At 42.7% G+C, this 27,157-nt stretch overlaps 3 protein-coding genes across 3 annotated transcripts; 2 read left to right on the plus strand and 1 right to left on the minus strand.

Moving 5' to 3' along the window:
* Window positions 1-1,197: 1,197 nt before the first annotated feature.
* LOC109642176 (protein Tob2) lies at window positions 1,198-9,498 on the minus strand. The gene is made up of 2 exons (XM_020106853.2): window positions 9,256-9,498; window positions 1,198-6,116 (listed from the first exon to the last, which is right to left on the minus strand). Exon 2 carries the CDS (start codon window positions 5,923-5,925, stop codon window positions 4,714-4,716), a length of 1,212 nt encoding a protein of 403 aa, XP_019962412.1. The 5' UTR covers window positions 5,926-6,116; window positions 9,256-9,498; the 3' UTR covers window positions 1,198-4,713.
* A 1,301-nt stretch (window positions 9,499-10,799) lies between these two features.
* On the plus strand, window positions 10,800-23,037 carry LOC109645034 (aconitate hydratase, mitochondrial-like). The gene is made up of 18 exons (XM_069524843.1): window positions 10,800-10,891; window positions 13,229-13,371; window positions 13,813-14,071; window positions 14,644-14,736; window positions 14,965-15,123; window positions 15,220-15,370; window positions 15,459-15,563; window positions 15,654-15,745; window positions 15,929-16,034; window positions 16,386-16,543; window positions 16,663-16,736; window positions 17,541-17,652; window positions 17,791-17,973; window positions 18,113-18,208; window positions 18,414-18,605; window positions 18,798-18,930; window positions 19,444-19,565; window positions 19,697-23,037. Exons 1-18 carry the CDS (start codon window positions 10,856-10,858, stop codon window positions 19,826-19,828), a joined length of 2,346 nt encoding a protein of 781 aa, XP_069380944.1. The 5' UTR covers window positions 10,800-10,855; the 3' UTR covers window positions 19,829-23,037.
* Window positions 23,038-23,730: 693 nt separating this feature from the next.
* polr3h (polymerase (RNA) III (DNA directed) polypeptide H) lies at window positions 23,731-26,606 on the plus strand. Its single transcript, XM_020110534.2, has 6 exons — window positions 23,731-24,091; window positions 24,479-24,575; window positions 24,770-24,856; window positions 24,980-25,043; window positions 25,608-25,842; window positions 25,967-26,606. The coding sequence occupies exons 1-6, from the start codon at window positions 23,981-23,983 to the stop codon at window positions 26,015-26,017; spliced, it is 645 nt and encodes a 214-aa protein (XP_019966093.1). The 5' UTR covers window positions 23,731-23,980; the 3' UTR covers window positions 26,018-26,606.
* Window positions 26,607-27,157: the final 551 nt, after the last annotated feature.

Genomic DNA, 27,157 nt, shown 5'->3' on the forward strand with positions numbered 1-27,157 from the left:
TGTGGGCTCAGGGTTTTAATGTTGTGGCTGAACTGGGATGTGAACACGGTGCAGAGAGACAAAGAGACAATGGATCACAAGAAGCTGAGAAACTTCCTCCTCCTCGTTACTCACGCACACATCACACCGAGTGCACATGTACACACACACATGCACACACAGGGTGATTTTGTTTTTGTTGTTTCTCACTGTCCCTTTGTTGCCTCGGTCCTGCTGCAAATCAGTATTCCAGAGGAGTAGGAGATGTTGCATAATGATCACATCAACACACAGGGGAGCAACATTGCGTAACAGCAGCAGCCTCAAAGAGCAGCGGGATGGGTGTGTGTGGGGGGAAAGCAGGGGAGGGGCTCTGGGAATCAGGACGGGGGGGACAAGGAGAAGAAAGGATCGGGTGGATTGAATGATGAAGGAGATGGGAGAGAAAAGGATGCTGAGGGGAGAGGGAAAGAAGAGCCTGGGTGAAGGAGAATGGGAAGGATGAGGGGTGGCGGGGGGGGGGGCAACAAGATGGTAAGGGGATGGACAGAGAAAGATGGAGAAGAGGGATGCAGCTGACGACATGTGAGGAGGAGGAGGAGGAGGAGGGGTGGATGCAGTGAGTGGGCGATGGAGACGTAGAAGACGAACCAAGGAGGAGACCAGTCACGCATGTTAATGTCACACCACTACATGTTACTGTAAGAGGCACAGCCCTGCCTCACATCTTATACACACACACACACACACACAGACAGACAGATGTACACACAGACAGACAGACACACAGACAGACAGACAGACAGACACAGACAGACAGAGCTGGATGATGAAATATAAAGTAATATCTGCTGGGATGGGTCCAGCTGAGGTAGGTGGTGAGCAATCTGGCTCCTCACCATTTGAGAATTTCATCTTTGCTTTGAATTATTGATCAAAACATCACTTGAATTTATTTACTGCGAGAGGAGGACACGTTGCTCCGGCATTTTCCATCTGAGGCTTTTCACAGGAACATGGGAAGGAGGCGGGGGGGGGGGGGCCCTGCTTTTTCCAAATCTTTGATGTGCAACATGGTCAACATTAATTGAGTACGACGCACAAATATGCAGGAAGAGGTGGGGGGGGGGGGGATTATCTAAGACAAAGCCTAAGATTTATTTCATCAAACAACGGAGGCTCTTACAGCCCAGAAACAATGAGGACGACACAATTAGCTTATTTTCCATGCTTTTTTTCGCCAATCTGTTTTTATTACAAACTTAAAAAAGAATCTGATACAATAAGAAAACTGCAATAGTCACTCCCCCATTCCTGAGGGGCAGCACAGAAAACAGGTCATTGCATTTCAGTAGTGAAAGATTCCTTACACATCTACAGCGTGTACAGATCTGATACAAAATAGGAAAAATAATAAAATACAGGCAGGAAAGAAAGCAATATATTTATACATCTTCTGAACTTTTAATTATATCCATTTATTCTTAAATGTTAAATCTTACATAGAAAATAAACTTCTTTTATGACAATGAAATTCTCCAAAGTGCAAAATAAAACGCACACATCGATATAAGCAAAAGGACATCAGAATACAAAATTCTTGTTTTCCCACTTCGGTAATTATCAACCCTGATTGTAGAACAGCCCGTGTTTCCAGTTGATTTGTGGCGTGTTAGAAATGCTGTCTAATCTCTTCCCAAACGTTCAACACAAACCTGCACACGTTCTTAAAATGTGACAGAGAACCAGCTTTAACACGTCTCTCACCTCAGGAGACAGATCTGAGGAAATTTAGAGACACGGCCTCGTTTGAGTAATCTGACACATGTAGGGAAGAGAAGGAACATTTCTGACACGCATGTCACTAAAACCCCCCCCACAAGACTTTTAAACACACAATAAGAGAAGCAGTTTGTTTTACGCAGGCCTTCTCAACCAGGGTTGACTTAGATCAGAATCTCATTCAGAGCACATTCATTTCCACCATTGTTCCAAACCTGACGTTAACACTGTCTTCCTATTGAAGAGAAATACATATATTGATTTTATTTTTTTCCCCCAGGGTGCAGAGAGAGGTAGAAACCCCTTGAATCTTTCAGGGTAATTTAACTTATGGCATTACATTGCACAAGAGAAGGGTGAGCATCTGTGTAAGCAAAGACAGTCTGGGATATGGCTATAGTTTCAGGACCAGACGACCAGGCTGGGGGGGGGGGGGGGAGAGAAAAACAAAAACAGATGAGAAAGTAAAATTTGTTGGGAAATTAAATATTTAGAAGGCGAGTTAATAAATATGTGAGTAACGCTTTAAAAAATCAGATATCCAGGGAGGGTTTGGGGGGAAACCACTCTTAGTGTTTTTAAATAACAGGGTTAACAACATGAAATGCAATAAATTCACATGACGAGGGGGAGGAGGATATTGCGAATCAAATGAATTTGAAATGTAAAGATTTTTGGTTTAAATGTACTGCCTGTGGGGATATTGTCGCCATCTTTTCCTACACAAACCCACTGTAAACATTCATGCCTTTAAACTCCAAACCCAACTTGAAGAATGAATACATTTACCCGTCTTTATTAGACAAATGCTTACATAATACAATAAACATTCAATACTTTATTCTGTACATCTTTATTTTTTTCCTCAGTTTGCATATATTCATGTTATTTTCTGAAAAAATAACCTCAGCATGTAAGAAACTAAACAAAGAATCTCAACATAAGAACTTTTTTTATATACACATATTCCTGGACTGCAGTCATCTCTTACTCATACAAATGCAAGTGATAATTTGCAAAAAAACAAAAATATAGAAATATTGGAAATAAATTACAAAACAAAAAGTTAGAAATTCATCTTTCCCTCACAGCCACGTTTCACAGAGACTCCCTACATGTACATATCCCCTTAAAAAAGAAAAAATATTCCATGCATATGACAAGCTGTGACATCGCAATACCAGTGTGAGCACAAGTCAAGGGTCCTGGGGTCATAAAAAAAACACTTATGGATACAAGGAAAACATTTAAATCAACGGACAGGACTGACGGCATCTCCACACCTGCGTGATGCATTTAAATACAAATCTAGCTCGTGTCTGAATCTCTAAAGCGTTTCACGACAGCTGGATCCAAAGTGTCTTAACCAAACAAGAGGCCAAAGGAATGGTTTGGTGCTCACGTCTGTAGGAGACACAGAGCATCAGAAGCCCAATAATAAAGTGCTGGACCGCTCAAATGGACACGTGGGGGTTTACCCTTCCAGTAAGAACACGGACCCGACTGGTTCAACAGACTTCCAGTGATCTGATGAGCCATCGAATATAACAACGAAAGCCACACATCAATAAAGAACATTCATCTTTGTTCACTTCACCACAACCAGGAAAAAAGAGACAGAGCAACCCGAGCTGTAGGATTCTGGTTTTTCTTTGTAGCAGCCAGAGAAGCAGAGATCACTGAAGAATTTCAAGAGGAGGGAGAGAATGGTGTGAGCCTTTGGCTTCAATACCATTTAAGCTCACCATAAACGTGCTCAGGGTTTTAAAGTGTCGCTCTCTAAGCCAATACACCCCTGGACGCCGCCGAGGCAACAGAACCCTCGAGCTGCTTCTAGCTCTCTCATTTCCTACCGTCTTCCCTCGCTCCTCTCATGCAGAGGAAAACCTCTCCTTCATAGTCAAAGTCATGCTAAGCCATTTATCACAATCCCCACTGCTGAGCTGCTGCATCCCCTCCCCCCCCCATCACCGTCCCTGCCTGTTCACCTTCACACATTGCTGACTGGAATAGTGTGAATGTGAACATTTCTAAATGTTTGTGTGTGTGCATCACCATTTGAATATGTATGAGACCATAAGTTGCGTCCCTGTCTGTATAACTGAGGTATCAGCACGTAGTTTGCCTTTCACATTCACCAACATTTCCCCTGACAGGTACAATACATTCCACTTCATTACTCCCCTAACATACCAATGTCTCCTTCCTGCTCCCTCCTCTGCTCTAGCTTCATTTGAACCCTTGCCATGTACACACTCCAGCTGACGATAAACTGCTTTCAAAACACACCCGCTTACAACAGCTCAAAATATGCCTGTGCACGAGTGCGTTTCAAGGGTAATGGGCCCAACGCACAGTCAGTGAGTCTCCCGATCACGCTAAGCCACAACAAAACAGAGCTGCACGCACAGAGACAGCAGAGCCCCCCTTTCCCTTGTATTTGTGGCAAGTAGGGCAGAGCAGATTGCAGAGCAAAGTGCTGAGCTTTCCACAGCCGTCGTTCCCTGCAGGACTTGGCCAGGTCCTTTTCCACAGCATGACAGTGCAGTGCAAAATGGCGCTATACTAAAGCCGTGTCCATTAGACTACAAGTCAAGAAGAAAAAAAAGCCTCTCGCATTAAAATTCAATGCAAAAACAATAAACATAAGAGATTGGCAAGGACTCAAAGTAGAAAAGTGACTGACTCCCACCCACCAAATCAAAGCCAACACATGGAACGTGACGGGCAACAGCGATGGACACGGGGGGGGGGGGCAGGGCAGGGTTAGAGGTCGTGGAGGAACTAAAAACAAAAACCACATGAAATATTCAGTGAATGAAATGAAATTTTAAATCTTTGTAGTAAAACTAATTCTTAATTTGTATCAGTATTAGAACAATTTCTTAGAAAAACTGAAAATATCAGGAGCGTCACCGTCCTAACACCCAACAACTCATTACAAATGAAGGCTTAGTTGGCCAGCACCACAGGCTGGAAAGACTGGCTGGGATATTGCAGGTTGTAGCCTCCTAAACCCTCCACAAATGGCGGCTTCTCTATGTAAGAGATTCCTCCGCTGCTGCTGATGATGCCCACGCTCTGGGCAGGAGGAGGGCTAGAGAAGGGATCAAAAGACGGATGGGTGTTGACAGTGTGGGGCGGCTGGAAAGGGCTGGCGTGAGGTTGCATGGGCTGGGTGTCAGCATCGAAGTAAAGGGGGCCCGGGGATCCTGGGTAGACAAATTCTTTGGCGTTGGGAGAGAGCTGGCTGGGGATAGGACCTCCGAGGGAGTGCAAGGAGAGAGACAGAGGCTTGTGCTTGAGCAGCTCTGGCGTCGAGATGGTGGTAGGAGAGCGGGTGAGCATTCTCTGGGCAGGTGGTATGACAACTCCAGAGCTGGCTGGCGACCCGGTCCCGGTGCACTTCTTCATCTTGGTCGAGCCGAATTTAGTGGCAGCAAAGCTGGCGGTGGTGAAGGTGATGGGTTGTGGGCGGGCAGAGGGCAGAGCGGAGGGTGGCTGCTGAGCGGCGAGGTAGGGCAGCCCGCCGCTGGGAGGGGAAGGGGTAGAGGTGTTGGAGGAGTGGGCAGCAGGGTCGGTGGGTGTGCTGGAGCTGGGGTAGCTGAAGAGCCCGGGGCAGGACTGGGCAGACAGAGGTGTGGGAGAGCTGGAGTGTGATGGCATGAGGGCAGGAGATGCCTGACTTCCAATTGGCACAAACACCTGAGCATCTGGGTTGAAGCCCAAATTCTTGGCCTCCTCTGTCTCTGCATCTCCTTTTCCCTCTCTGATCAACCCCTCTGCCCTCTCACCATCACAGCCGAGGCCTGGAGGATCCTCCAGGTAGAGCACCTTTACTGCCCCCTTCTCTCCAATCTGGTAGGACACCTCATAAGGGTCAATCCACACGCTGAGCTGTGCAGGAACATTTGCACGCACTTCCTCTGTGTCCAGTCCACTTCTCTTGGCGGCCAACTCCACCACGGGGTCCCTCTGTGCTCCCAGGTGAATGCAGCGGAAGGCAGAACCCCGAAGAGGGGCTTCTGGGTACCAGTGTCCCTCAAAACGAGACACCAGTATTCTCTCCAGCTCCTCGCCAAACAGGTCAGCTCGACGCCGAGGCAGCTTGTTGTGCAGGTAGGACACGATGAAGTTGAGGGCGACCTTCACTTCTAGATGCATGGCTGCACCGTTTTAGCGCCGTCTTGGGAGCAAAGTGTTTCAATATGGTGGTGCTGACCGTGAAAAGATGCGACAATAACACAGGTTTTCCTCTGGCTTAGTGTAAAATGTATGATTCTGTTAGTGTCACCATGGTAAAGGCACCTTGAAGGAGAGGGCAGAGGGTTGCAGGCTGTTTCTCGCTGTCACGGCTGTGAAGAAGAAAACAGAAGACAGAAGTCATTTAACTTGGCAAGGACCTGAGGAATGTTGTTGTTATGTCATTGTTATTTAGCTGCAGACTGTTGATCACACTGGTACTTGATGGACACACAAAGCTTCTTTGTACAGGGGTGCCATCGGAATAAATAGACTTTCAGTGATTCTCATTATTTTCATTACTGTTTTTTGTCTTTGTTGCATACTATGGTTTGTAGCACTAAAACCACTGAAATGTACAAGATGGTGGTGGAGCAGTTAAAGGTCCAGTGTGTAAGATTTAGGTGAAGGGGAACTATTGGCAGAAATTTCCTGTAGAATAATCCTCATGGTGTTTTCACTGGTTCATTTCATATAAATTGTATGAATTGTAATTTTCTTAACCCCAGGAAAGGTCCTTTATATTCAAATACTTTATATTTACATTGAGGGGGTCCTCTCTACGGAGGCCTCCATGTTTTTTACATTAGTCCAGACTGGACAAACTAAACACCTTTTGAGTTTTTATGACAATTAAAGGCTACCACAGGTTCTTTTTCATGTTTGGAAAGAGAGGATGAGGTGAGGGGTGTTCAGCTGCAACATGCAATTTCAAAACTATACATCACAAAATTCTACACACTGTACCTTTAAGTTAACGTATCACACTTATCCCCACAAATATGTTTTTATTTGAAAACGCATTAACACTGCTACTGAAACGCCCTCCACACTGCTACAGAGTTTTAGAGCCTCTAAAATGGAGAAGTCTGGAAATGCTGCTGGTCCCGTTCTAGGTTGAAAACCCCAGAAACGATGACAACCACTTGCTGATTGGGTCTTTTCAGTCAAGACATAGCCGTCGCTGATTCGTTAGGCATAAGCCTTGGCTACCAGTGTAGAACGCAACATGGTAAACAATTACAAGTGTTGCAGACCCTGTTGTCTTTGAAATCAGCTTTTGTGCAGCTAAACTCTGTATTTTACAAGGATACAACTGTTTCCATGTATGTGAGACAAGCTGTTATTCAAGCAATCTAATAAACAAATGAAAACCTGGTAGTCTGGATGAAGCCTTGAGCCGAGTGACAGCAGGAGCAGTACACATCTGCAAATATTAGACGAGTGGAAATGTCACTGTTCTACACGATATAACAAGGCCTGTCTGTACTGACCTATGGGGGCAAACATTAGTCGAATTTATTGGAAAATGATTTAAGACAATTAAAATAGATTCACAGCGTTTGGGGCAAGACCAATGTAACGTCTTTATAAGGAATAATATTTCTAACAATACAATATATGCATGGATACTATAAGTTACGTAGAAGGGAAAATATTGTACTTTCACTGAATGTATATTTACATATCCTCTATTTTTATTGAGCAACACACAACAATTACAAATGTTTTATGTTTTCTATTGGCTGACTTTGACAACAGCAGGATGTACTGATTGATGTAACAGATGCTGTGTTGTGGGCTTCATAAATCCTTTATAATCTGAAACCGATCTCACAAGGTGTGTTATGCTAAAGGCTGGAACACAGTCGCAGAGGCCATGCATCACCGCGCAGAGTCATGCAGAAAAGAGAGACTATATGCAAGAGGAAGAAAACAACAACAACAACACAAGACTCCCTGAGGTAGAAGTATAAAATGGCAGGACAGTTAATCGACTCCACAGAACACCATGTCCCACCATGCAGTGCGCACACGATCATCCCCTCCCCCCTACGCACACACACAAACAATTCACTCACATTCCCTGCCAGATGGGGATTCAGTAGCTAAGATTAGAAAGACGCCTCTGATTAAAAGACAATTCTAACGTTATTACAGATAAAGCTGCGGCAGCTGGACGCAGGGCGGAGGGAGTGACAGGCCAAGATGAGATTTACATTTTCCTTTTGCATGAAAAGGGTGACATTGAGGGATAAGATGGGGGTTGGTTATGGGCTATAAATAGGAGCCCATTTTGCATCATCTGTGGTGCAAAATCCTCCCTGTGCCACCTGAGTTAAAGTGACTGAAGAAAAGGATCCTCGACCACAGGAGCATCCACTGGCTCATCACCTGCAATGGCCATCACAACTAAAAACCATGGGTGCATGCAAGAGCTAAGCTACACACAGCTTCTACTGCGTTTTGCTCCTCTCATTACAAAAAGGCAACAGCAACATACACAAGCTCCAATGTCATTCAATGACATTAGAGGGAGAACTCGGTGAATATGTGCAGAGATATTGCTTCGGGGGAGCGATCATTGATCTAAATCACGAACCCCTGCTTTTGCAATTTCATTAAAATGCAAAAATCTGTCATCTCTCACCGTGTTCACATGTGCATCCTTCACCTGCGTGAGATGTTGCACGTGCATGTTTTGTTTAAAGGCAACAAAAGCAACAGCAGGACGCACAGTGCTGCTTTTGTTTACATGGACTCATTATGAGGGCTGGGAATGTGGCTGTGTGCTGCAAAGCATCCACAAGTCAGGTTTTAACTGTTACAGCAGCAGAGTCGCTGTGATCTCACAAGAAACACAAGCCACAATATGGCAGCAGAAGCCTGGTTAAAGAAATATAATTGTCTGAGCAACATAAGGAGGCCCGACTATCATAAAACAATGTCAGTGGAGGAGAATATGAGGGATTTTTTTGTTTTGTTGAATCCTGAATCCAGATTTTCACACACTGAATTAAGAATACGTTGCTTATCCACCTGCTGGATGATTAAACTGAAATGCATTGAATAGGAGGGACATTAAAAGCAGGTTTGCAGAATCTAAAACAGATGTATTCTCCAGGTTGGTGCTGACAAGCCTCTGGCTCTTCAGGCAGCAGGGGGGTCTACCTGGGAATCACTACCATATGTCAGTGGAGCAGGAGGGACAGGGGCTGACATGCAGGTGGAGGATCCCTTCACCGTCGACTGTAGATTAAATGATTAAGGTAATTGAGCGAAGAGGGGGAGAAGAGGAGGAGGAGAAGAAGAAGAAGAAGAGGAGAGCCCATTGCTCAGCATAAACAACACGGTCACAGCGCATTTTAACGCACGAGCAAAGAGGAAACACCGGCACACAGGACCGAGGGGTTGTCACCTGACAGGCCGGTGATGGAGCTGATAAACCCGGATTGACCGTTCACCACTCACCTCTCCTCGCAGCCTGACTCCTGCGGTCTCTCGGGGTAAATCCTCCCTTGTGCGGTCGCAGGTTTCCCGGAGGATTTGTTTGCTCGGGTGTTCGCCTCTCCACGGTTGTTGTGCGTGTTTTTAAAATGGCAGCTCCAGCTTTAATCTGCAGGTTTTTTGCAGGGAGCGTCAGGGAGACAGTCAGCGTGGAGGCTCCACAGAAACTTTACTGTTTGACAACCCGGCGTATTTATACACTCGCCCACACCCCCGTGACGCCGGGCACTACTTTCGTCACCGTGTGTGTGTGTGTGTGTGTGTGTGTGTGTGTGTGTGTGTGTGTGTGTGTGGTGTGTGTGTGTAGTTTATTTACAGTTATGTTTGATATAATAAATCACAACATGTGCTGCTAGATTATTATATTCTGCATCACTGGTTTTATCTATCAAAAACAAATTAAAAATACAAACAAACAATTACACGTACAATTCCTACATTCATCTTCTTTCTAGAAACTTTAAAAAAATAGCAAAATAAAAAAAACACACACGCAGATTTATTTCGTCGAGATGTTCAATACCTGCCAGGCTCTAGTTTCTGTGGCGGAGGGACACGTGTAGTTTCTGAACGGTGGCGAACACTTTGCTAAAAATATAAGCGGTGATAGCAACAGAGTTTCTATTGGCTGAGCTGGGGGAGGACCGTCCGCTCAGCCAATCACAGTGGCCGCACACGCACCAGAGGCTTGTGGGTAATGGTGTTCTTATCGCCCGTATCACTCTGAGTGTGTGTGTTGGTGTGTGTGTGTGTGTGTGTGTGTGTGTGTGTGTGTGTGTGTGTGTGTGTGAATTAATATTATGATTAACAATCACAACACATAAACATAAATGTTATCATGGGAATATTCCAGCACTTTAACTCGTCACTTGCTGGCATGCAAATATAAAATATTGACTCTGGAGCTATTTCAATCAATCAATCAATCAATTAATCAAATTTAAGAAAGAAGAAACTACCAAAAAAAAAAACAATTAACAGGGGGAATAAGAGAGAGAGACACAAGCGAGGGACCCCTCTCCCGGGACAGACAGAAGTGTCGAAGAATAACAGTATTTACAACATTGATTAAGAAAACACAGTTATAATAGAGATGTGTTGATGTTTAAAGTATTTATACATGAAGTGTCTGATGGAGAAGAAGGGAGCAGCAATGACAAATGAATGGAGGAGTAGTTGTCAGTCGTGTGAGTAGACATATTGTATATTAAGCAGTCTAGTTGTAATGATAGTCCACCACCATCAGAAAGAAGTCAATAATAAGGCATTATAAGACATGGTAAAAAACAACTATATGTATTTATTATAAGACAAAGTCAATTAAAAATCATGTATGTATTAAAAGACATGGTAAAAAAACATGTATGTATTATTATAAGACAAAGTTAATAAAAAAATTTAGTATGTATTAAAAGGCAAAGTAAATAAAAACATTAATTTTAAATAAAACATTTATTTATTATAATAAAATAAGATATAAAAAAATATCCGCGATGAAAATAACGGGCTCCTTCGGCCCGTGACGTCACAGTCAGGCGACACTCTTTCTTTGTCAGTGAACAAAATGGCGTCTTACTGTTTGACTGTCACTAGGCTGCGGGTAAGAAAACGTTATTTCCTCTTTCGCAGAGTGTTGAGTTGTGTAGCTGTGTAGTGAACGCGTCGCCACGTGTGTCTGCTGTCGTGTGGCGCGGACACACGGCTGCCACGTTTGACCCGGGCCCGGTGAATGTGGAGCGAAGTAACCGACGAGCCTCCACCCCGTCAGGTCACCGCGTCCCCGTTTGACTCGGGTCCAACTGGTCAGAAGCCAAAGTCCCACCTGACGAAGAGCAGCGTTAAATCATCGTTACCGATAATAACCAGGTTTAGTTCAGTCAGTGTCACTAACAACCTCATTTATACCAACACACATCCGCGTCCCGGTGTTTACAAGGTGATCACAAGGTTATAGAGTTGTGTTCACGACGCTGCGCAGCTGAGTGGCCCGCAGTCATATTCTTTATTTAACTAGATAATTAAAATAAAATGAAATATTCTAAACGATGATTACAAACCTGTTTAATATGTTTAAATCAATAAAAATGAGCAGATAGAAGTTTTTATTCAAGCAGCACAAGGAAGTTTCAAGGTATTTAACAAATATCTTTGGTTCATTCTTTCATCTGCTGATTTTAAATATTTGCATCTATGTATAAAATGCTCACCTAACAGAATTATTATTTTTTATCCTTACTCCAGCTTCACGCTCACAGGGTTTATCCCTTTATCTTAATTCTGAATTGCAGCCAACTCTAAAAATAAGACTAAACTCCTCGCACCAAATCACTTTAGAGGAAAACGTTTTCCACCGTCTCAATGTCCCTCTCACAGAAATTACACGAATTTAAATCTTTAATGTGAGAAATGATTGATTGGATAAATGTCATTAAAGATCTTAAACACCACTTCTTTGGCTTCAGGGACGACGGGATAGGATTTATATTGTTTACATATTTTCTGTCCAGCTGATCGGTGTAGTATTGTATCGTATATATCGACATCTTCCATAAAGTCTGTCAAATCAATGATGCGTACATCCTCTAATGGTGTTTTTTTTAAACTATCAAAGTTAGTCATTATTGTTTTCTTAATAAAAAATAAATAAAACTAGGAGAAAAGTCCATCGTCTCAGTCCTCTGTCTCACTTTCTTTGAAATGTAAAGTTGAGTTTGGGGGTTAAGCTCATTAAGCTCAACTTATATTATTGTTGTAAATACTGTATATACAAACCGTACCAGGGTTTCTGTGGGTCATTAAAAAGCATTAATAGTAATTAAATAAATTTTGCTAAAATAAAGGGCAAAGGAAGGCAACACAAGCATTGGTTAGAAAAGAGAAAATGTTCTGTGTTAGGAACACAATTGGAAAACAAGGTAAAAAGGCAATAACAGATAAGGTATAAAGACATAGATATAATAAAATAATTATAGGCATTAACACAATTTTAATACAGACTTAAGCTGAATTAAAAGCAAGATCTAAAAGGTGGCACTTTAAAGTTAGATTGACTTTCTATAATGGTTTTAATTCAGATGTTACAGACAGTAGATGTGTACCTCTTGTGCTCATACATAATTAACAGTGTAGGAGACGGACTGTCGGGCTGTCAGTAACGGTCCAGTGGATGAGGCTAACTCCTGCAATATGAGCTGTATAAACTTTCACCCAGTTTCTCGAACACAGAGACTTTCCACTGAATATTAACACTAAAGGACGACATTAAGCAACTGAACATAGCTACTTGCTTTAAAGATTTCCTTCCTTCTACACATACCCTCACTCATTGGAATCATAGGTTGTATCCAGCCCTTAAAAGGCTCAGATAAAAGAAATCAACCATCAAATATTATGTCCAATAATGACGTGATATTTGTATATTTAATGTTTTGTTCTACGTATTACAGCAGCACAATGAGCAGATCATTTGGACCTGACTTTTAATTTTTTTATGAAACAAGAGTTTTGAAGCAGTACTGTCTTCACTGCCTGTGTTTGCTGAATCACATTGTCTGTAATTTACATAGAAAGGTCATATGTACAAGTTCTAATGATTGAACAGAGTCCAGTAGAGCATTTTTGGCAACTGGCATAGTTGGAGTACAGCTATAAAAGGAAATAAAATAGTTTGGTGGATAAAATAGCGGATTCGTCTGTAGTCTTTGTGTTTGTTGGCCAAATTTCTATTGGTGCCACTTACAGTGCAAGATTAGATTTTAACTTACCTCAGCTATTTTGGTCCCTGGTTATGTGTTCTCATTGTTAAGTTAATTGCCTCTCTTTCCGCTCCATAGTTATTATCTAATAAAAAGCTGTATATGTTGGTCCTAAATTCTACCATAAAACTTTGTTTATGATGTTAATGGTCTGAATTGTATTATTTTTCCCCCCGGTCTAGCTGGCCCTTGGAACTGGGGCGAGACGGTTTCATGTCTCCGCAGCCTTCAGCGCAAAAGCCAAGGTGGCCATGAGCCGCTTTGAGCCCGGCTCCAGCATTAACTATGAGAAGATGCACGAGAACATCAACACTGTACGCAGGAGGTCAGCAGCAGTTGCCCTTTTCAAAAGTTCACATGCACATACACATGGAGGAATGGATGGTGTCAGTAACAGTTGCACAGTTAATCTCTGACTTGCCAAAGCTAACTTTGGATGACCTGTTGTTCCCCTTTTGACCATGCGCTGTAATCCAGGAATAGGAAATGCCTTACTCACTATTAAAGGAATAGTCGGCCCGTAAAAGTTTCCTGTGTTGATAAGTCATAGTTGCTGGTGTCCAGGGTTTACCTTGATTTATTGCAACTCATCAGAAATAGTATGTTACAGAGTTTATGGGTTAAAATGACACATTTCATGCATGAGCCCTCGAAGCTAAAGCTGCATTTCTTATTAAATACAAACAGTATCAACTAAAAACATTCTTTATCTGATTCTACAAACCCAACACAATATTAACATTATTCCAACAATCCACCCCAACAGGCTCGGCAGGCCTCTTACTCTGTCGGAGAAGATCGTGTATGGTCACCTGGATGACCCTGCAGGGCAGGAGATTGACCGTGGACGCACTTACCTGCGCCTGCGTCCGGACCGCGTGGCCATGCAGGATGCCACAGCGCAGATGGCCATGCTTCAGTTCATCAGCAGCGGTCTGCCCAAGGTGGCTGTGCCCTCCACCATCCACTGTGATCACCTGATTGAAGCTCAGATCGGAGGGGCTCAGGACCTGCAGCGGGCTATGGTACGGACTATCCACTGATTGTAAATATATTTTAAAGCACAGTCATTGGTTGCAGATTGCCATTGGCAGAAGTAGAAATGTAAAATTGTTTGGGTGTGAAGAATATAGTTCTAATTTTCAAGTTATGATCAAGTTGTCATTCACAGCCAAACACACACACACACACACACACATATACCCACACACACACATATACCCACACACACACATACCCAGAGCAAAAGACGACAACACTAAGCCTGTGGGCTTTGAAAGTGTTTGTATGATAACACACCATCTCATCAATGTGCTGGTAAGATGCAGTTAAAGAGAAACACTAGCTCAGCTAAGCTTCATAAATGTATCTCTCTGTTCCAATGAGGTTTTGTCAATTACAGTAATTGGAACAAGTGGAACAAGAGAAATTATTATTTCTTTCAATTTACATGGGGAGGTTGCATGTTGCAGATTTACCACATCCCTGAAGGTCTCGTTGAGTAACAGGGTTTAGGATTAAGTGCTGCACTCAAGTTTATTCCTTTATAATTACATGAACAGACTTTACATCACCTCTTTAATTACTCATTACACAGGAGGTCAACCAGGAGGTGTACAACTTCCTTGCAACTTCTGCAGCCAAATATGGAGTCGGCTTCTGGAAACCAGGCTCAGGCATCATCCATCAGGTGAAGAACACTGACTTATGAATGTTTTTCTGACTTTTCTACACCTCACAATGCACAAACATCCCTTATTAAAATCTTGTAACTGAACTTGCACCATCACACAGTGTCTGCAGTTCCTTACTTACATTTCTAGTGCTTAAAGAAGCTAATATTTCTAGAAAGCAGTCCAAAATGTTCAGAGTCACACAGGGAAAATGTGTGACTGACTGTGAAAGATCCTCTTATCAGATCATCCTGGAGAACTATGCCTATCCTGGAGTGATGCTGATTGGCACAGACTCCCACACCCCCAATGGCGGTGGCCTGGGGGCCATCTGTATTGGAGTGGGTGGAGCTGATGCTGTGGATGTCATGGCTGGAATCCCCTGGGAGCTCAAGTGTCCCAATGTGAGTTTTTGGCATCATGTGATATCATGTAAATGTATTTGAATCTGATTGTGTCTTGTGTCCATCAGTTTAAGACTGTGTGCTTTGCTCCCTCAGGTGATTGGAGTGAAGCTGACAGGAACCCTCTCAGGCTGGACCTCTCCAAAGGACGTCATTCTGAAGGTTGCTGGAATCCTGACTGTGAAGGGCGGCACTGGAGCCATTGTGGAGTATCATGGTCCTGGAGTCGACTCTATCTCCTGCACTGGTAAAGACAAGATACATAACAAGACTCAAACTGTTGGTGAAAGATCATATCTATGTTGAGACATGAAATCAACCGCTTTGATTTTCAGGAATGGCGACAATCTGTAACATGGGCGCTGAGATTGGAGCCACCACGTCTGTTTTTCCCTACAACCACCGCATGAGGACATACATGGAGAAAACCGGCCGTGGAGGTCAGTCACTTACTGTCTCTGTTTGCTTAATCTTCATTCAATGTGTCTTAACTCATTAACAACCTTTTCTCCTTCTCCATCCCCTCTCAGACATCGCCTCTGTGTCTGATCAGTTCCAGGAAGACCTGGTCCCAGATAAGGGCTGTGAATACGACCAGGTCATCGAGATCAACCTGAGTGAGGTGAGTTAAAGCCCTGACATTAGTTACACAGTGCACAACATTATTATCGGCATGTTCCAAACTTCTCATTTTTTCACCTTCATTGCTTCGTCTCGTTCTTTATCATGTGGTCATGATGGTGCATGAGGCAGAATAAGTACTTATCAGTGTTCTTCCTTCTGCCTTGTGTTCCTCCTCTTACAGTTGAAGCCCCATATCAACGGACCATTCACCCCTGACCTAGCCCACCCTGTGTCTGAGATCGGGGCCATAGCTAAGAAGAGCGGCTGGCCTCTGGAGGTTAAAGTTGGTCAGTATCCGTGACACAGCCATATTTCCTTACATTTTAACATATATTCTGCCTTGTCTAATGGAATGTGATATTTCTTTCTTTGTTCTAGCTCTACCTGTGTTATTGAGCAGATATGATCAGATCACATTACAGCTCCTGCTTTCAGAGAGACTTACCAGAATGAGCTGTGAACGCAGTATAATTATTACAGTTAATAACAGACTTGCTTATCTTTTGCTTTTCTGTCCTCCAATTTAATTTTTTAATTTGTGTTATTAAAAATTGATGAGCTCTTTAAACTGGCTGCTGTATTTGTATATTCCGTCAGTTTCCTCTTGCGCCTGTTAACAAACATCACGTCTCCTGCAGGTCTGATCGGCAGCTGCACCAACTCAAGCTACGAGGACATGGGCAGAGCGGCGTCTCTGGCCAAGCAGGCTCTGGATAAAGGTCTGAAGTGCAAGGCCCAGTTCACTGTCACACCCGGTTCTGAGCAGATCCGCGCCACCATTGAGAGGGATGGATATGTGAGTCAGTTAATCTCAACAGCTGATTTCAGTATGTGACCTATAGGAGTTAGATTGTTATCCTGTGTGGGAAATACGCAGGAAATTATTTCAACTAAATCACGTTGTTCCTCTTTTAGTCCAAGATCCTGAATGATGTTGGCGGAATCGTGCTGGCCAATGCTTGTGGACCCTGCATTGGACAGTGGGACAGGTGAGCACCTCATTTTTATTAGCAGCAATGTCATGACTGTTACTTTCTCTGTTCTGAAACACTTTGGCCCGGGGCAGAATATTTCGATAACTACCGGCCACACTGTTAACAAATATTTTCCAGATGATGATTTCTTAAAACATTGGTGACCTTTTGTTTGGTAACACTTTTAGATCTGTATCCCCTCCCTTATTCACATACACTTGTTAATGAAAATTAACTGTGAAAACTAATGACTGGATTTCCCAGAGAACATACTGTGGGTGTTAATGATGATGAAATGATAAACAAATGCAGACGCATTTGTGAACCTAATGTCTCAGATTTCCCTCAGATTTTGTCAAAATGTTCACTCGAGGTTAAACTGATTCAGGGTCTCCGTGGTCTCAGACTGGTTCAAGTATACGAGTGCGAGAGAGTAATTCCAGTTGCTAACAGTTTTGCTGACCTCTGAAACTACCATTGGATCGAGACATAAAAATCTAAATAGAGTGATATGTTGGCATGAAAACAGATTCATACTCATCAATTGGATTCCCATTTTCCTGATTCACTTTCTTATAGCATCAATCAGAGGCCAAAATGTTACAATTACATATAATATATCTCCTCACTTTGAACACATTTATGGTCTAAGAAAACCGTTTCAAATTGTTGGATGTAATGGATATTGCTTAAGACTGCTAACAGTGGTTCTGACCGCACAGGATCGAGATACAAATTAAACTCTAGAGATCAAATAGAACATTTCTCTTAGTGATTAAGTTTAAATAAAAGATATGTTCTACATTTTGTTTTCTTCAGGCAGGACGTGAAAAAAGGAGAGAAGAATACTATCGTCACATCCTTCAACAGGAATTTCACTGCCAGGAATGATGCTAACCCGGCTACTCACGCTTTTGTCACCTCTCCTGAGGTAAGTAGGTCACATTGAACATGAAGGAAAGTACAAGCTCAGTTACACAAAAGACGCAGTGACATATGCGCAGCCTCTGTCCCTCCTCGTACAGATCTAAATGCATTTCCATACTAATTTCTCTGTAATTCATTGTAGATTGTCACGGCGATGGCCCTCGCTGGAACCCTCAACTTCAACCCTGAGACCGACTACCTGACCAGCCCAACCGGAGAGAAATTCAAGCTGGAACCTCCCACTGGTGACGAGCTCCCCTCCAGAGATTTCGACCCGGGCCAGGACACCTACCAGCACCCTCCAGCTGAGGGCGGCTCAGTCAAGGTCATTCAATTGATTAGACACCATTATGTAATATGACAGAAAAATTTGTGTTCAGTTGAAATTCAGTTTAATCTTGAAGTTGTCTGTTTCACTCCCCTTTGCATTTATACTTTGTCTCACTCCCTGATCTGGTTTTCAGGTGGACGTGAGCCCCTCCAGCAACCGTCTGCAGCTTCTGGAGCCCTTTGACAAGTGGCATGGAAAAGACCTGGAGGACATGAGTGTCCTCATAAAGGTGAGCAGGAAGTGGAGGGAAAGTTGTGATTTAACAATATTATTATTGTCAACAAGTTATATAAAAACACACTATTGCTGTGTGTTGGATGTTCCTTCATTGTAATGAAACATTACATGAAGGACTGAGAGACAGTGAATTAGAATCTGAAATCTCTTCCCTCCGATTCTCATCCTCCTCTTCGTCTTTTCCTCCGCTGCTGTAGGTGAAGGGAAAGTGCACCACTGACCACATCAGTGCCGCCGGCCCCTGGCTGAAATTCCGTGGTCATCTGGACAACATCTCTAACAATATGCTGATTGGAGCCGTCAACATTGATAACGATGCCGTCAACAAAGTCAAGAACCAGCTGACAGGAGAGTTCGGAGGTGTGCCGGATGTGGCCCGCCACTACAAGGTGAGTTTGATGTTTGAATAGTTTCTTTTTTTTTTTTATATTCTCTGGATGATTCAGTGACTTGAATCTTAAAATAGCAAACTCTGTTTGCTATTAAACTAAGCCTCTTGGATTTTCTGTGTTGTTGCCTTTATTTGCCAACTCTGTCCTCTCCTGACAGCAGTTTAACTTTTTTTGTTAAACTGAAACCAGGCCAGTGGAGTGAACTGGGTGGTGGTTGGAGACGAGAACTATGGTGAAGGGTCCAGCCGAGAACATGCTGCCCTGGAGCCACGGCACCTTGGAGGACGCGCCATCATCGTTAAGAGCTTCGCCAGAATCCACGGTAAATCATGCAAACATGAATTTGTCTAGAGCTGCTTTCACTTGCTATGAATGTTAGAGGAAACTCTCTTAATAGTTGTAATTTGTTTATTCAATGTATTAATGTTTACAGGCAGCTAGAATAAATATATCTCTTGCAATGTCGAAGAGATTCTGCAAGTTATAATTACAGAACATAAGTTTGTTTTGTATATAGGAGGTTGGATTTAGGTTTGTGGGTAAATAAATAGACGAGAGCTTGACTGTTTAGAATAGAGCTTTCAAAATCATTCGGTGTTCGGGGGGAAACGATTTCCAACAATATGGATTTTGTGTAAATGAAGCAGCTAATTCATCATGAGAAGTGCTGCTGATCAATAACTCTGAAAAAGACTAACTTGCATTATTCTCTTTGACCTTGTTTTTCTGTGCATCAAATATAATCCTGACAGACAGAGCTCGTCTCTGGTTACATGATATTAAGTGCGAGTCAGTATCTTGCTGTTATCCTTTATTTTTCGCTTCTCCCTCACAGAGACCAACCTGAAGAAGCAGGGCCTGCTTCCTCTCACTTTTGCCGAGCCCAACGACTACGACAAAATTCGCCCCAACGACAAGATTTCAATCTCTGGCCTGAAATCCTTGTCCCCCGGCAAGGTGAGCAATATTCTGCACTAATGAAGCATTGATCCAACGGACAGCTCGACCTCCCCCTAGCATTATGTTTAAGAAAAACTGGATAAATGACTGACACGTGATTCCTGTTTGCCTCTGGTGTTCCTCTCCAGCCCCTGACAGCAGTGATCAAGCACGCCGATGGCAGCCAGGAGTCCATCTCTCTAAACCACACCTTCAATGAGACGCAGATCGAGTGGTTCAAAGCTGGCTCTGCCCTCAACAGGATGAAGGAGCTCCAGTAGTTGGTTGGAGTGGACGAAGGAGGGGCCTTGGTGTTGGTTTAAAAAAGGGAGGAGCAAAATAGAGAGGCCTAGAGAGGGGCTACGCAAGGAACGAGAGACAGTTTTAACGGTAGATGGTAACCAGGCTGGATGTGGGGACAGCTCCAGTCACGCATACACACACAGACCACACACACAGACCACACACAGCACACACACACAGACCACAGACACACAAGGTCGCTGTACAGATGAAAAGCGCACACAGACATACACACACAAGCACATACATGCACAGACAGATTACTGTGAACGAAAGCGACAGGCAGACTTAAACGGAAGCGTAGCAGTGCATCACGTACGAGCAGCACTCCTCAGTGTAAATTGAGATTTGTGAAGCTTATTTGTTAATTTAGCATCGAGTCGACCATTTCATTCACAGATGCTCATCCACTGTGTTACTGTGTTTCACTTATTTATTTCTGTAAAGAGGAAGTTGTTCCATGTCCCCCCCGCAGAAACTGGCTTGTTGGAAGCTTTAACATGAATAATCAGATTTAGTATATACTGTATACTCTATGTGATGAGCGTATTGAGCATTATACAAACCTGATTCACACAGACTCCTTTTAACATGTATCCATCCCAACAGCTCAATAAGCTGAGTCCTCTCACTCACACGAATGTACTTAAACAAGTGTTTCTCAGTCATCGTGGATTTAAGCCAAACTGTTAAACTCACTTTTATTTACTGTAAGTCTCCACCCAACGACTGCAGCCCACCCTGCTCTCACTCAGTTTGAGATGTTGGGTATTCACTCTACCTTATTTACACTTCTTCATTTGTCATCAGTCAACATGTGAATCTGTGTGCACCCGCTGCTGCTCTTCTCATGCTCGGCCCTCTGTCTTATAGCTTGATTTAACACGCTGTTGTGTGAAAACATTTCTGTGTCGTCTCTCTCAGACTAGGACAACAAATCAGAGCACATGCTGCTGTTGCGTTCGCACTTTTCCTGCCATTTCTTTCTTTCCATCTGTTATTTGTCTTATGTGTGTGTCTGTGTGTGTCTTTGCCCTGGCCACCTCTCTTTTTGGATTCACCAGCCCGGCTCATGCAATCCAAATCACCACCTGATATCTGGTTTAACAGGCTGTAATCAAGTTTGTTTTACTGTAAAGAAGCACGGGCAAGATTTTATGTAAATTCTGGTGTATAGACACACGGAATCCTGTTTGCCAGTAGCTAAAAATCACCTCTAGTCCAGAGAAACCTCTACACTTCTGTAGTAGATGTTTGGTCTTTTCCCCGGAGCCTCACGGATCAGTTGGTCCTCCAGCTCAGATGTTTTGCCGATCGTACATTATGTCAGTTTGGTTTCTCTGTGCTAAATTCCCAGTTTTTCGGTTTGTCCTCACATCATCATTCAGTGTCAAATTGTCTCGTGTGTCTGTGGTGGGAGGAGACAGTCTGTCAGTTTGTCTCTGAGCTGAATGTTCTGTCAGGTTGAGGTTTGGTCCTCCGCAGTACGAGAAGGCCTGCAGTCCTCTTACACAAAGTAACGCACAATCTAGTGTTCAGTCGCCTGTACACTAGCACTTTGTAGAGTTAGTGATGTCGTTTTTAGATGTGCTTTGCTATGTGTGGTTTTCCTCTTCAGCGTACTTCTGTTGTGTGTTACTCCAGGGGAATGACATACAGCTTGTGAAGTTCATTATTCGTACACAAGTTTTCAGACAGTAGAAAGATCCAGACTTGTGATCATTCTTATATAGAAACCAGAGTCTTGCCATGATGCATACTTAGTGTGCACCACTGAAAAAAGTGAGATTATATATTTTCTTAGGGATATTTGACGTCTTTGCTGATATGATTTATTTGGGATTACTGCTTGTCCTGTGGGTGAAGTCGTCCTCATCAGTGGAGATGTTCTGAAACCATTTTTCCCTTCCTGATACTGGACCGAGCTGTCGTTGTTGTATGACCTATTGCTAGTGTTGTTATTGGCAACACTGGTCTCCCGACTTATTGTTCTGCTGTGTTGCAGCAGTAAAGAGAACAGTTAAACAAAGACATTCAATGAGAAGTAAACAGTACTTTCCAGTGGCGGTACAGCACAACTGCTGTGTTAGAGTAGTGGAAAAAGAAAATTGCAGTTTTATCTGGTTTAAAATGACAGACCTGGTATTTGGAAGTATCTGAGGGGTTATCTACACTGGTGTCAGATTGTCTCTAGAGTCTAAATCTGTCACTTCTTGTAAAAGTAAAATCTTTTGGGATTGATACAGTTCCTGAGGTGAATCCCTATGTACTAAAGAATCACTAGGTTTGTGATATATAGCTGACCTTTGTATAGAGATGTGTACATAAATAATTAACAGTTATTAGCAAATAGAACAAATAACATGCTGTATGATGCCTCTGTTTGTGACCTCTTGTAGTGTCATTTATGTAAACATGTGATGATAAAGAGTCGCCCCTGTGCTGTTTATTAAACAGGATCAACATTAACCTAACGTTTCCTCAGATCAGCTGACTTGTGGATTGTGTGTTGAATGAAAGCACAAACGTTGGATTGTAGCTGTTGATTGCTGCTGGGCTCTGACAGTGAAAAGGGACTTGTAATTTTTCTGAAGATGAAAAGGTTTTCAACTTTAAGGACATTTATGGACATAAGTGACTCCTTATAAAGTCCGCTGTAAATGAACTTCACTGCTCAACACTTCGGAATCATCACAAAACCTATTTCATGCCCTCACTAAGCTCGTACACACTCCTAATCAGTGTATCGTATATGCTGCCAAAGATGCCTAATGAAAATGTTACGAAATAATGGTAACCCATGAGTTATTTTTGAAAAATCACTCATTTTCATGTCACATTTCAAAAATATCACCATCTCCATAATAAGTTGATTGTGTATCAGGTGTTGTTACCTAACAAAATACTGAATCCTGAACAGCGCTACTGTAAACTGTCGAGTCAAGTAATGTTGTTGATGAAGGCGTTACGTTGTGCTCAGGTGTGCTCTGTCGGGTCAGGCGTCGTCTGATTTCTTTGATAGTTTTAAAATCAACTCTTTCACATTCAACAGTGATTCCCTCTCACACTCCTGTTTCATCTAACTTGATTTTTGTAAAAGTAGATGGTTCAGAATGCCTGCAGTTTTGTAGCTTGCAAGATTGAGAATATAATATAAATGGAAAATTAATAAAGATGAAATTCTGAAGTGAAAGTTTTTGTCTTTTTCTTTATCTGATGAGAAGAATATTGGATTCTCAGTGTTGTGGTGTGAACAAAACATCAGGCTTCAGTTAATGAGCTGATTTCAAGTCAGTTTATTCAGCCATGTTCACTTAACTCAAAGAAATATGAACATACCTGTGTGCACCTGTATATTAAATATCTGTGTATAGCTGCATATGTATTGCACAACACAGTTATGTTCAATGTCTATGAAGCTCCAAACAAGCAATTTAGTATATTTATACAATACTCTATAAAGTATTTACCAGCTTCGATGTACAGTATGTCACCTGAAACTATTGTGTATATTCATAGAATTTGGGTCTGATTATACTTCAAATAAAGAGAAACTAAGTTTTGTACAAAACTTGTAAATGACACGCGGGAAAAAAAAACTAAAATACTGCAAAGATACAAACTTTAACACAGATAATAGACGATACCAATTATTTATGCAGTAATATAAAAGAACTGGGAACTTTTTAAACATATAATCACATGAACATCTTCATATGATATCTGATTCATATCACTGAATATCTAATCAATCTTTTTAATGTTATACCTAAAATCATAGCAACCAAACATCTCGCTGTGGAGAAGAAAGAATTTTTTTTTATAATTTTCAACAATAACAACCAGGATTGAAAACGTGCACTGTGCCTTTAAGATTTGCGACATGTCGTAAAAACCCGCTGTCGTAAACAATCACATGGAGGCAACATGGCGACGTCAGTTTGCTGCAGATTAGTGTAGTTTTGTGGCGATAGTCGATATTTGTCCACTTCTCTCGTGTTGTCATCCGCAGAGAAAGTAACAGAGTGAATGTTGTGGTGAAAAAGAAGAGTTGTTGTCAGACTGACAGAGACACACAACCTGTGTACTGTGTGTGTGTGTCTCTGTGTGTGTGTGTGTGTGTGTGCATCATGTTCGTGCTGGTGGAGATGATCGACACTGTCAGGATTCCTCCCTGGAACTTCCAGCGACAGCTGAACGAGGCCATCGCCGAGGAGCTCAACAAGAAACTGGCCAACAAGGTGCGTTTCGATCCTCCCCAGCTGATCTGTGACGACACACCTCTGAGAGTTCGAGTCTCCAGCTGTGAGAACGTTTTGATATTTCTGGCTCAAATAATGGGTTCATTATTAAAATAAATGCAAATCTCTGTTGATGGATTGAATCATTGTTTGGAGCGTATGCAGTGATCGTATTTAACCTCATCAGTTCTCCTCTTCCTCTTCTGTCCTCCACAGACTGGAACGCTCTCAGTATCAAATATTTTAAAATGCTCATAATAAATCTAACCCACAGAAACCCTAAATATCACTACACCAAATACGACATGCACATGTTAATGCTATGAGTTCAATGCGACCAAGTTGTTGATCACTGTACATTGTGAACTTCTCTCCTCGTCACCTCAGGTCGTCTACAGTGTCGGTCTCTGCATCTGCTTGTACGACATCACTAAACTGGATGATTCCTACATATTCCCTGGAGACGGAGCCTCACACACCAAAGGTACGATGTGATGCGGCTGTGTCACAGAATCTCCTTCTCAGCCACATTGTTCAATAAGATCAAATCCATAGCTCAACTTTTCCCACGGTTTTATTTTCAAGATGTTTTATAATCAAGATTGATGAAATAAATTATGATGATATGTTTTTGGATTTTACCCACGATTAATTTCCCTCCCTCCCTCCCTCTGTCAGTTCATTTCAGGTATGTTGTTTTTCACCCTTTCCTCGATGAGATCCTGGTCGGCAAGATCAAGTACTGCAGTCAGGAGGGAGTTCACGGTAACTTTCTTGTTTTTTAACTTAAATCACCATAAATGTATTTTCAAATCCAATCAGATCTGGTTTACTCGCACAGTTACTCTCTCTTGATTCCTCTGTAAACACGGTTTCTGTCTGTTACAGTGACGATGGGCTTCTTCGACGACATCCTCATTCCACCAGAGTCACTTCAACAACCTGCCAAGTTGTATCCTGCCCTCGAGTGTTGTGATGTCATCAGAAGTGAAGTTTTTCCTCGTCTATCACATTCAGTTAATTGCACTTAGAGAGAATTCTTGCACCCTGTGATACTTTTCTTATTGTTTCATATTCAATTTTATTTGTTTCGCGCATTTTAGAGCCTTAGTTTCAAATGTTTCTGCTCCATTTGTCCATAAGAGAGAGCAGATCTACTTCTTGAAGCTTTACAGAAACATGTGCTCAAGTTAAATTAGTTGATGCAGTTTTCTGATGTTTGCTCAGTGGAGGGTTGTTGTCTTCTCTGTTGATTTGTTGTTTTCTTCTCTGTTGAGTCAGTTCAGGATCCAATATCTCAAAACACGTCTGCTCTCTTCATGATCTCGGAGGAAGTTAAGTTTGTCTGCAGGTGATGTAATTAAATCGGTGCAACATTCTCGCTTTAGTTAGCTGTAGGTGTCGTACTACAACTCACACTTTATAATGGCAGAAGCATTATGGGAAAATATTGAAATCTTACTTTAATGTAGCTGCAGCCCCTGGTCTGTCCCGTCTTCCTTAGCTGCAGCGTCAGCGATGAAGCAGAGCAGGTTTGGCTTTGGGAGTATGAGACAGACGAGGGGGCCCACGACCTCTACATGGACCAGGGAGAGGAGATCCGCTTCCGTGTGACGGATGAAGTCTTCGTGGATACATCGCCGACGGGCCCGGCCTCAGCAGAGCCAGAGACACCGGCTCAACCGGGACAGCCCACGGCGCCACCAGCAGAAGATGGCGGGGTGAAGAAGGAGGCACCGTACACTCTGATTGTAAGAACACACCTCAAAACGAGCACAAGTTAAACCTGTTAAAAGTGTAAAAGCAGGTTTTTGATCAATGTGTCAAACGTTCATCCAACTCACATCCTCATGACCCCGTGTGCTGCTGTTTCAGGGAACCATCTGTGAGCCGGGGCTGGGCCTCCTGTCGTGGTGGAACAATTAACACGGCAGAGGAAGGAGAAGACACCTGGTGTGTTTAAAAATGGACTCATCGAAGAGACAAGGGACGTTCAGCGGGAGACACAGAACTCTGTCTGTCAAGAGACACAAAGTGGAGGTGCTCTGAACCAAGATACACCTGCACTGTGACTGTCACACTGAGACTGTTTAGTAAATACTGAGCTCAAAACACCAGCTTCACGTTGACTTGTGAAACTGTTCACTTGGTATAATTCACATGAGGTTTTTACCCTGAAGTCAAAAAGAAGTCAAGAAGTGAGTTGTTAATATTAATGACATCATGACTTGAGTGTGACCAACATACACAGATCACTAAATCTGACTGTTTCAGCTGAGCACATTATGCTGAATACTCACATATACTCCTGGCGTCCACACTGCTCTGGAGTTTTACAGCCGATGAGCTATTATTACACTCACGTGCCCAGTGTACATGAGCAGTCACATGATCATCCACGCTTTCAAGTTTGAGTATCGACGGGGATTAAAACTGACACAGACAAAACGCTTGTGTGGCCAGAGATCATTATAGTTGAGTTCAAAAATGAGAGAAATAAAACCGTTACATATTTGTTGATATGAAATGATTTGATGGGCAGAGGTCTGACGCATTTGAATTTCAAAATCATTACAGCAATGTTTTTTCTTCAGTGGGTTCCATGTTTGTTACGTCAACCCCAGGTTTGTTTAAACAGCTTTGTAATATTCAGTATTTATCTCTTCATCCCTCAGTAAAAAGGACGTATCATCAGCGTGAGTGGATGTGACCTGAGAGTTTGTGTGATTATAGAAGTATGTGAAAAGGGGATTAGCCTTTAAATCCTGCAGTTTGACGGGCAGCAAAGGACACGGTGCCGCTCGTTCATAACACCTCTGTCCTCTGCAGTCACTGTCAGATCGCAGCCTCGTGCACACTCTGCTATGTTTGTTGTACAAGCAGAGATGCAGTGAGCTGTGTTTCATGTGACAACTGTGTGGCCAGTAGATGTTTGTCTCAGTTGTCTTTTGTGAAACTGGGTCAGACTATAAAGAGTTTCTATCAGCAGCCTCCCTTCCTAGCCCTGCAGAGACACAGCCTATAGAAATCTAAGCTTATGAACAGGACGTACTCATTCACCATATA

The sequence above is a fragment of the Paralichthys olivaceus genome, chromosome 5, assembly GCF_024713975.1.
Source record: "Paralichthys olivaceus isolate ysfri-2021 chromosome 5, ASM2471397v2, whole genome shotgun sequence".
Taxonomy (NCBI): domain Eukaryota; kingdom Metazoa; phylum Chordata; class Actinopteri; order Pleuronectiformes; family Paralichthyidae; genus Paralichthys; species Paralichthys olivaceus.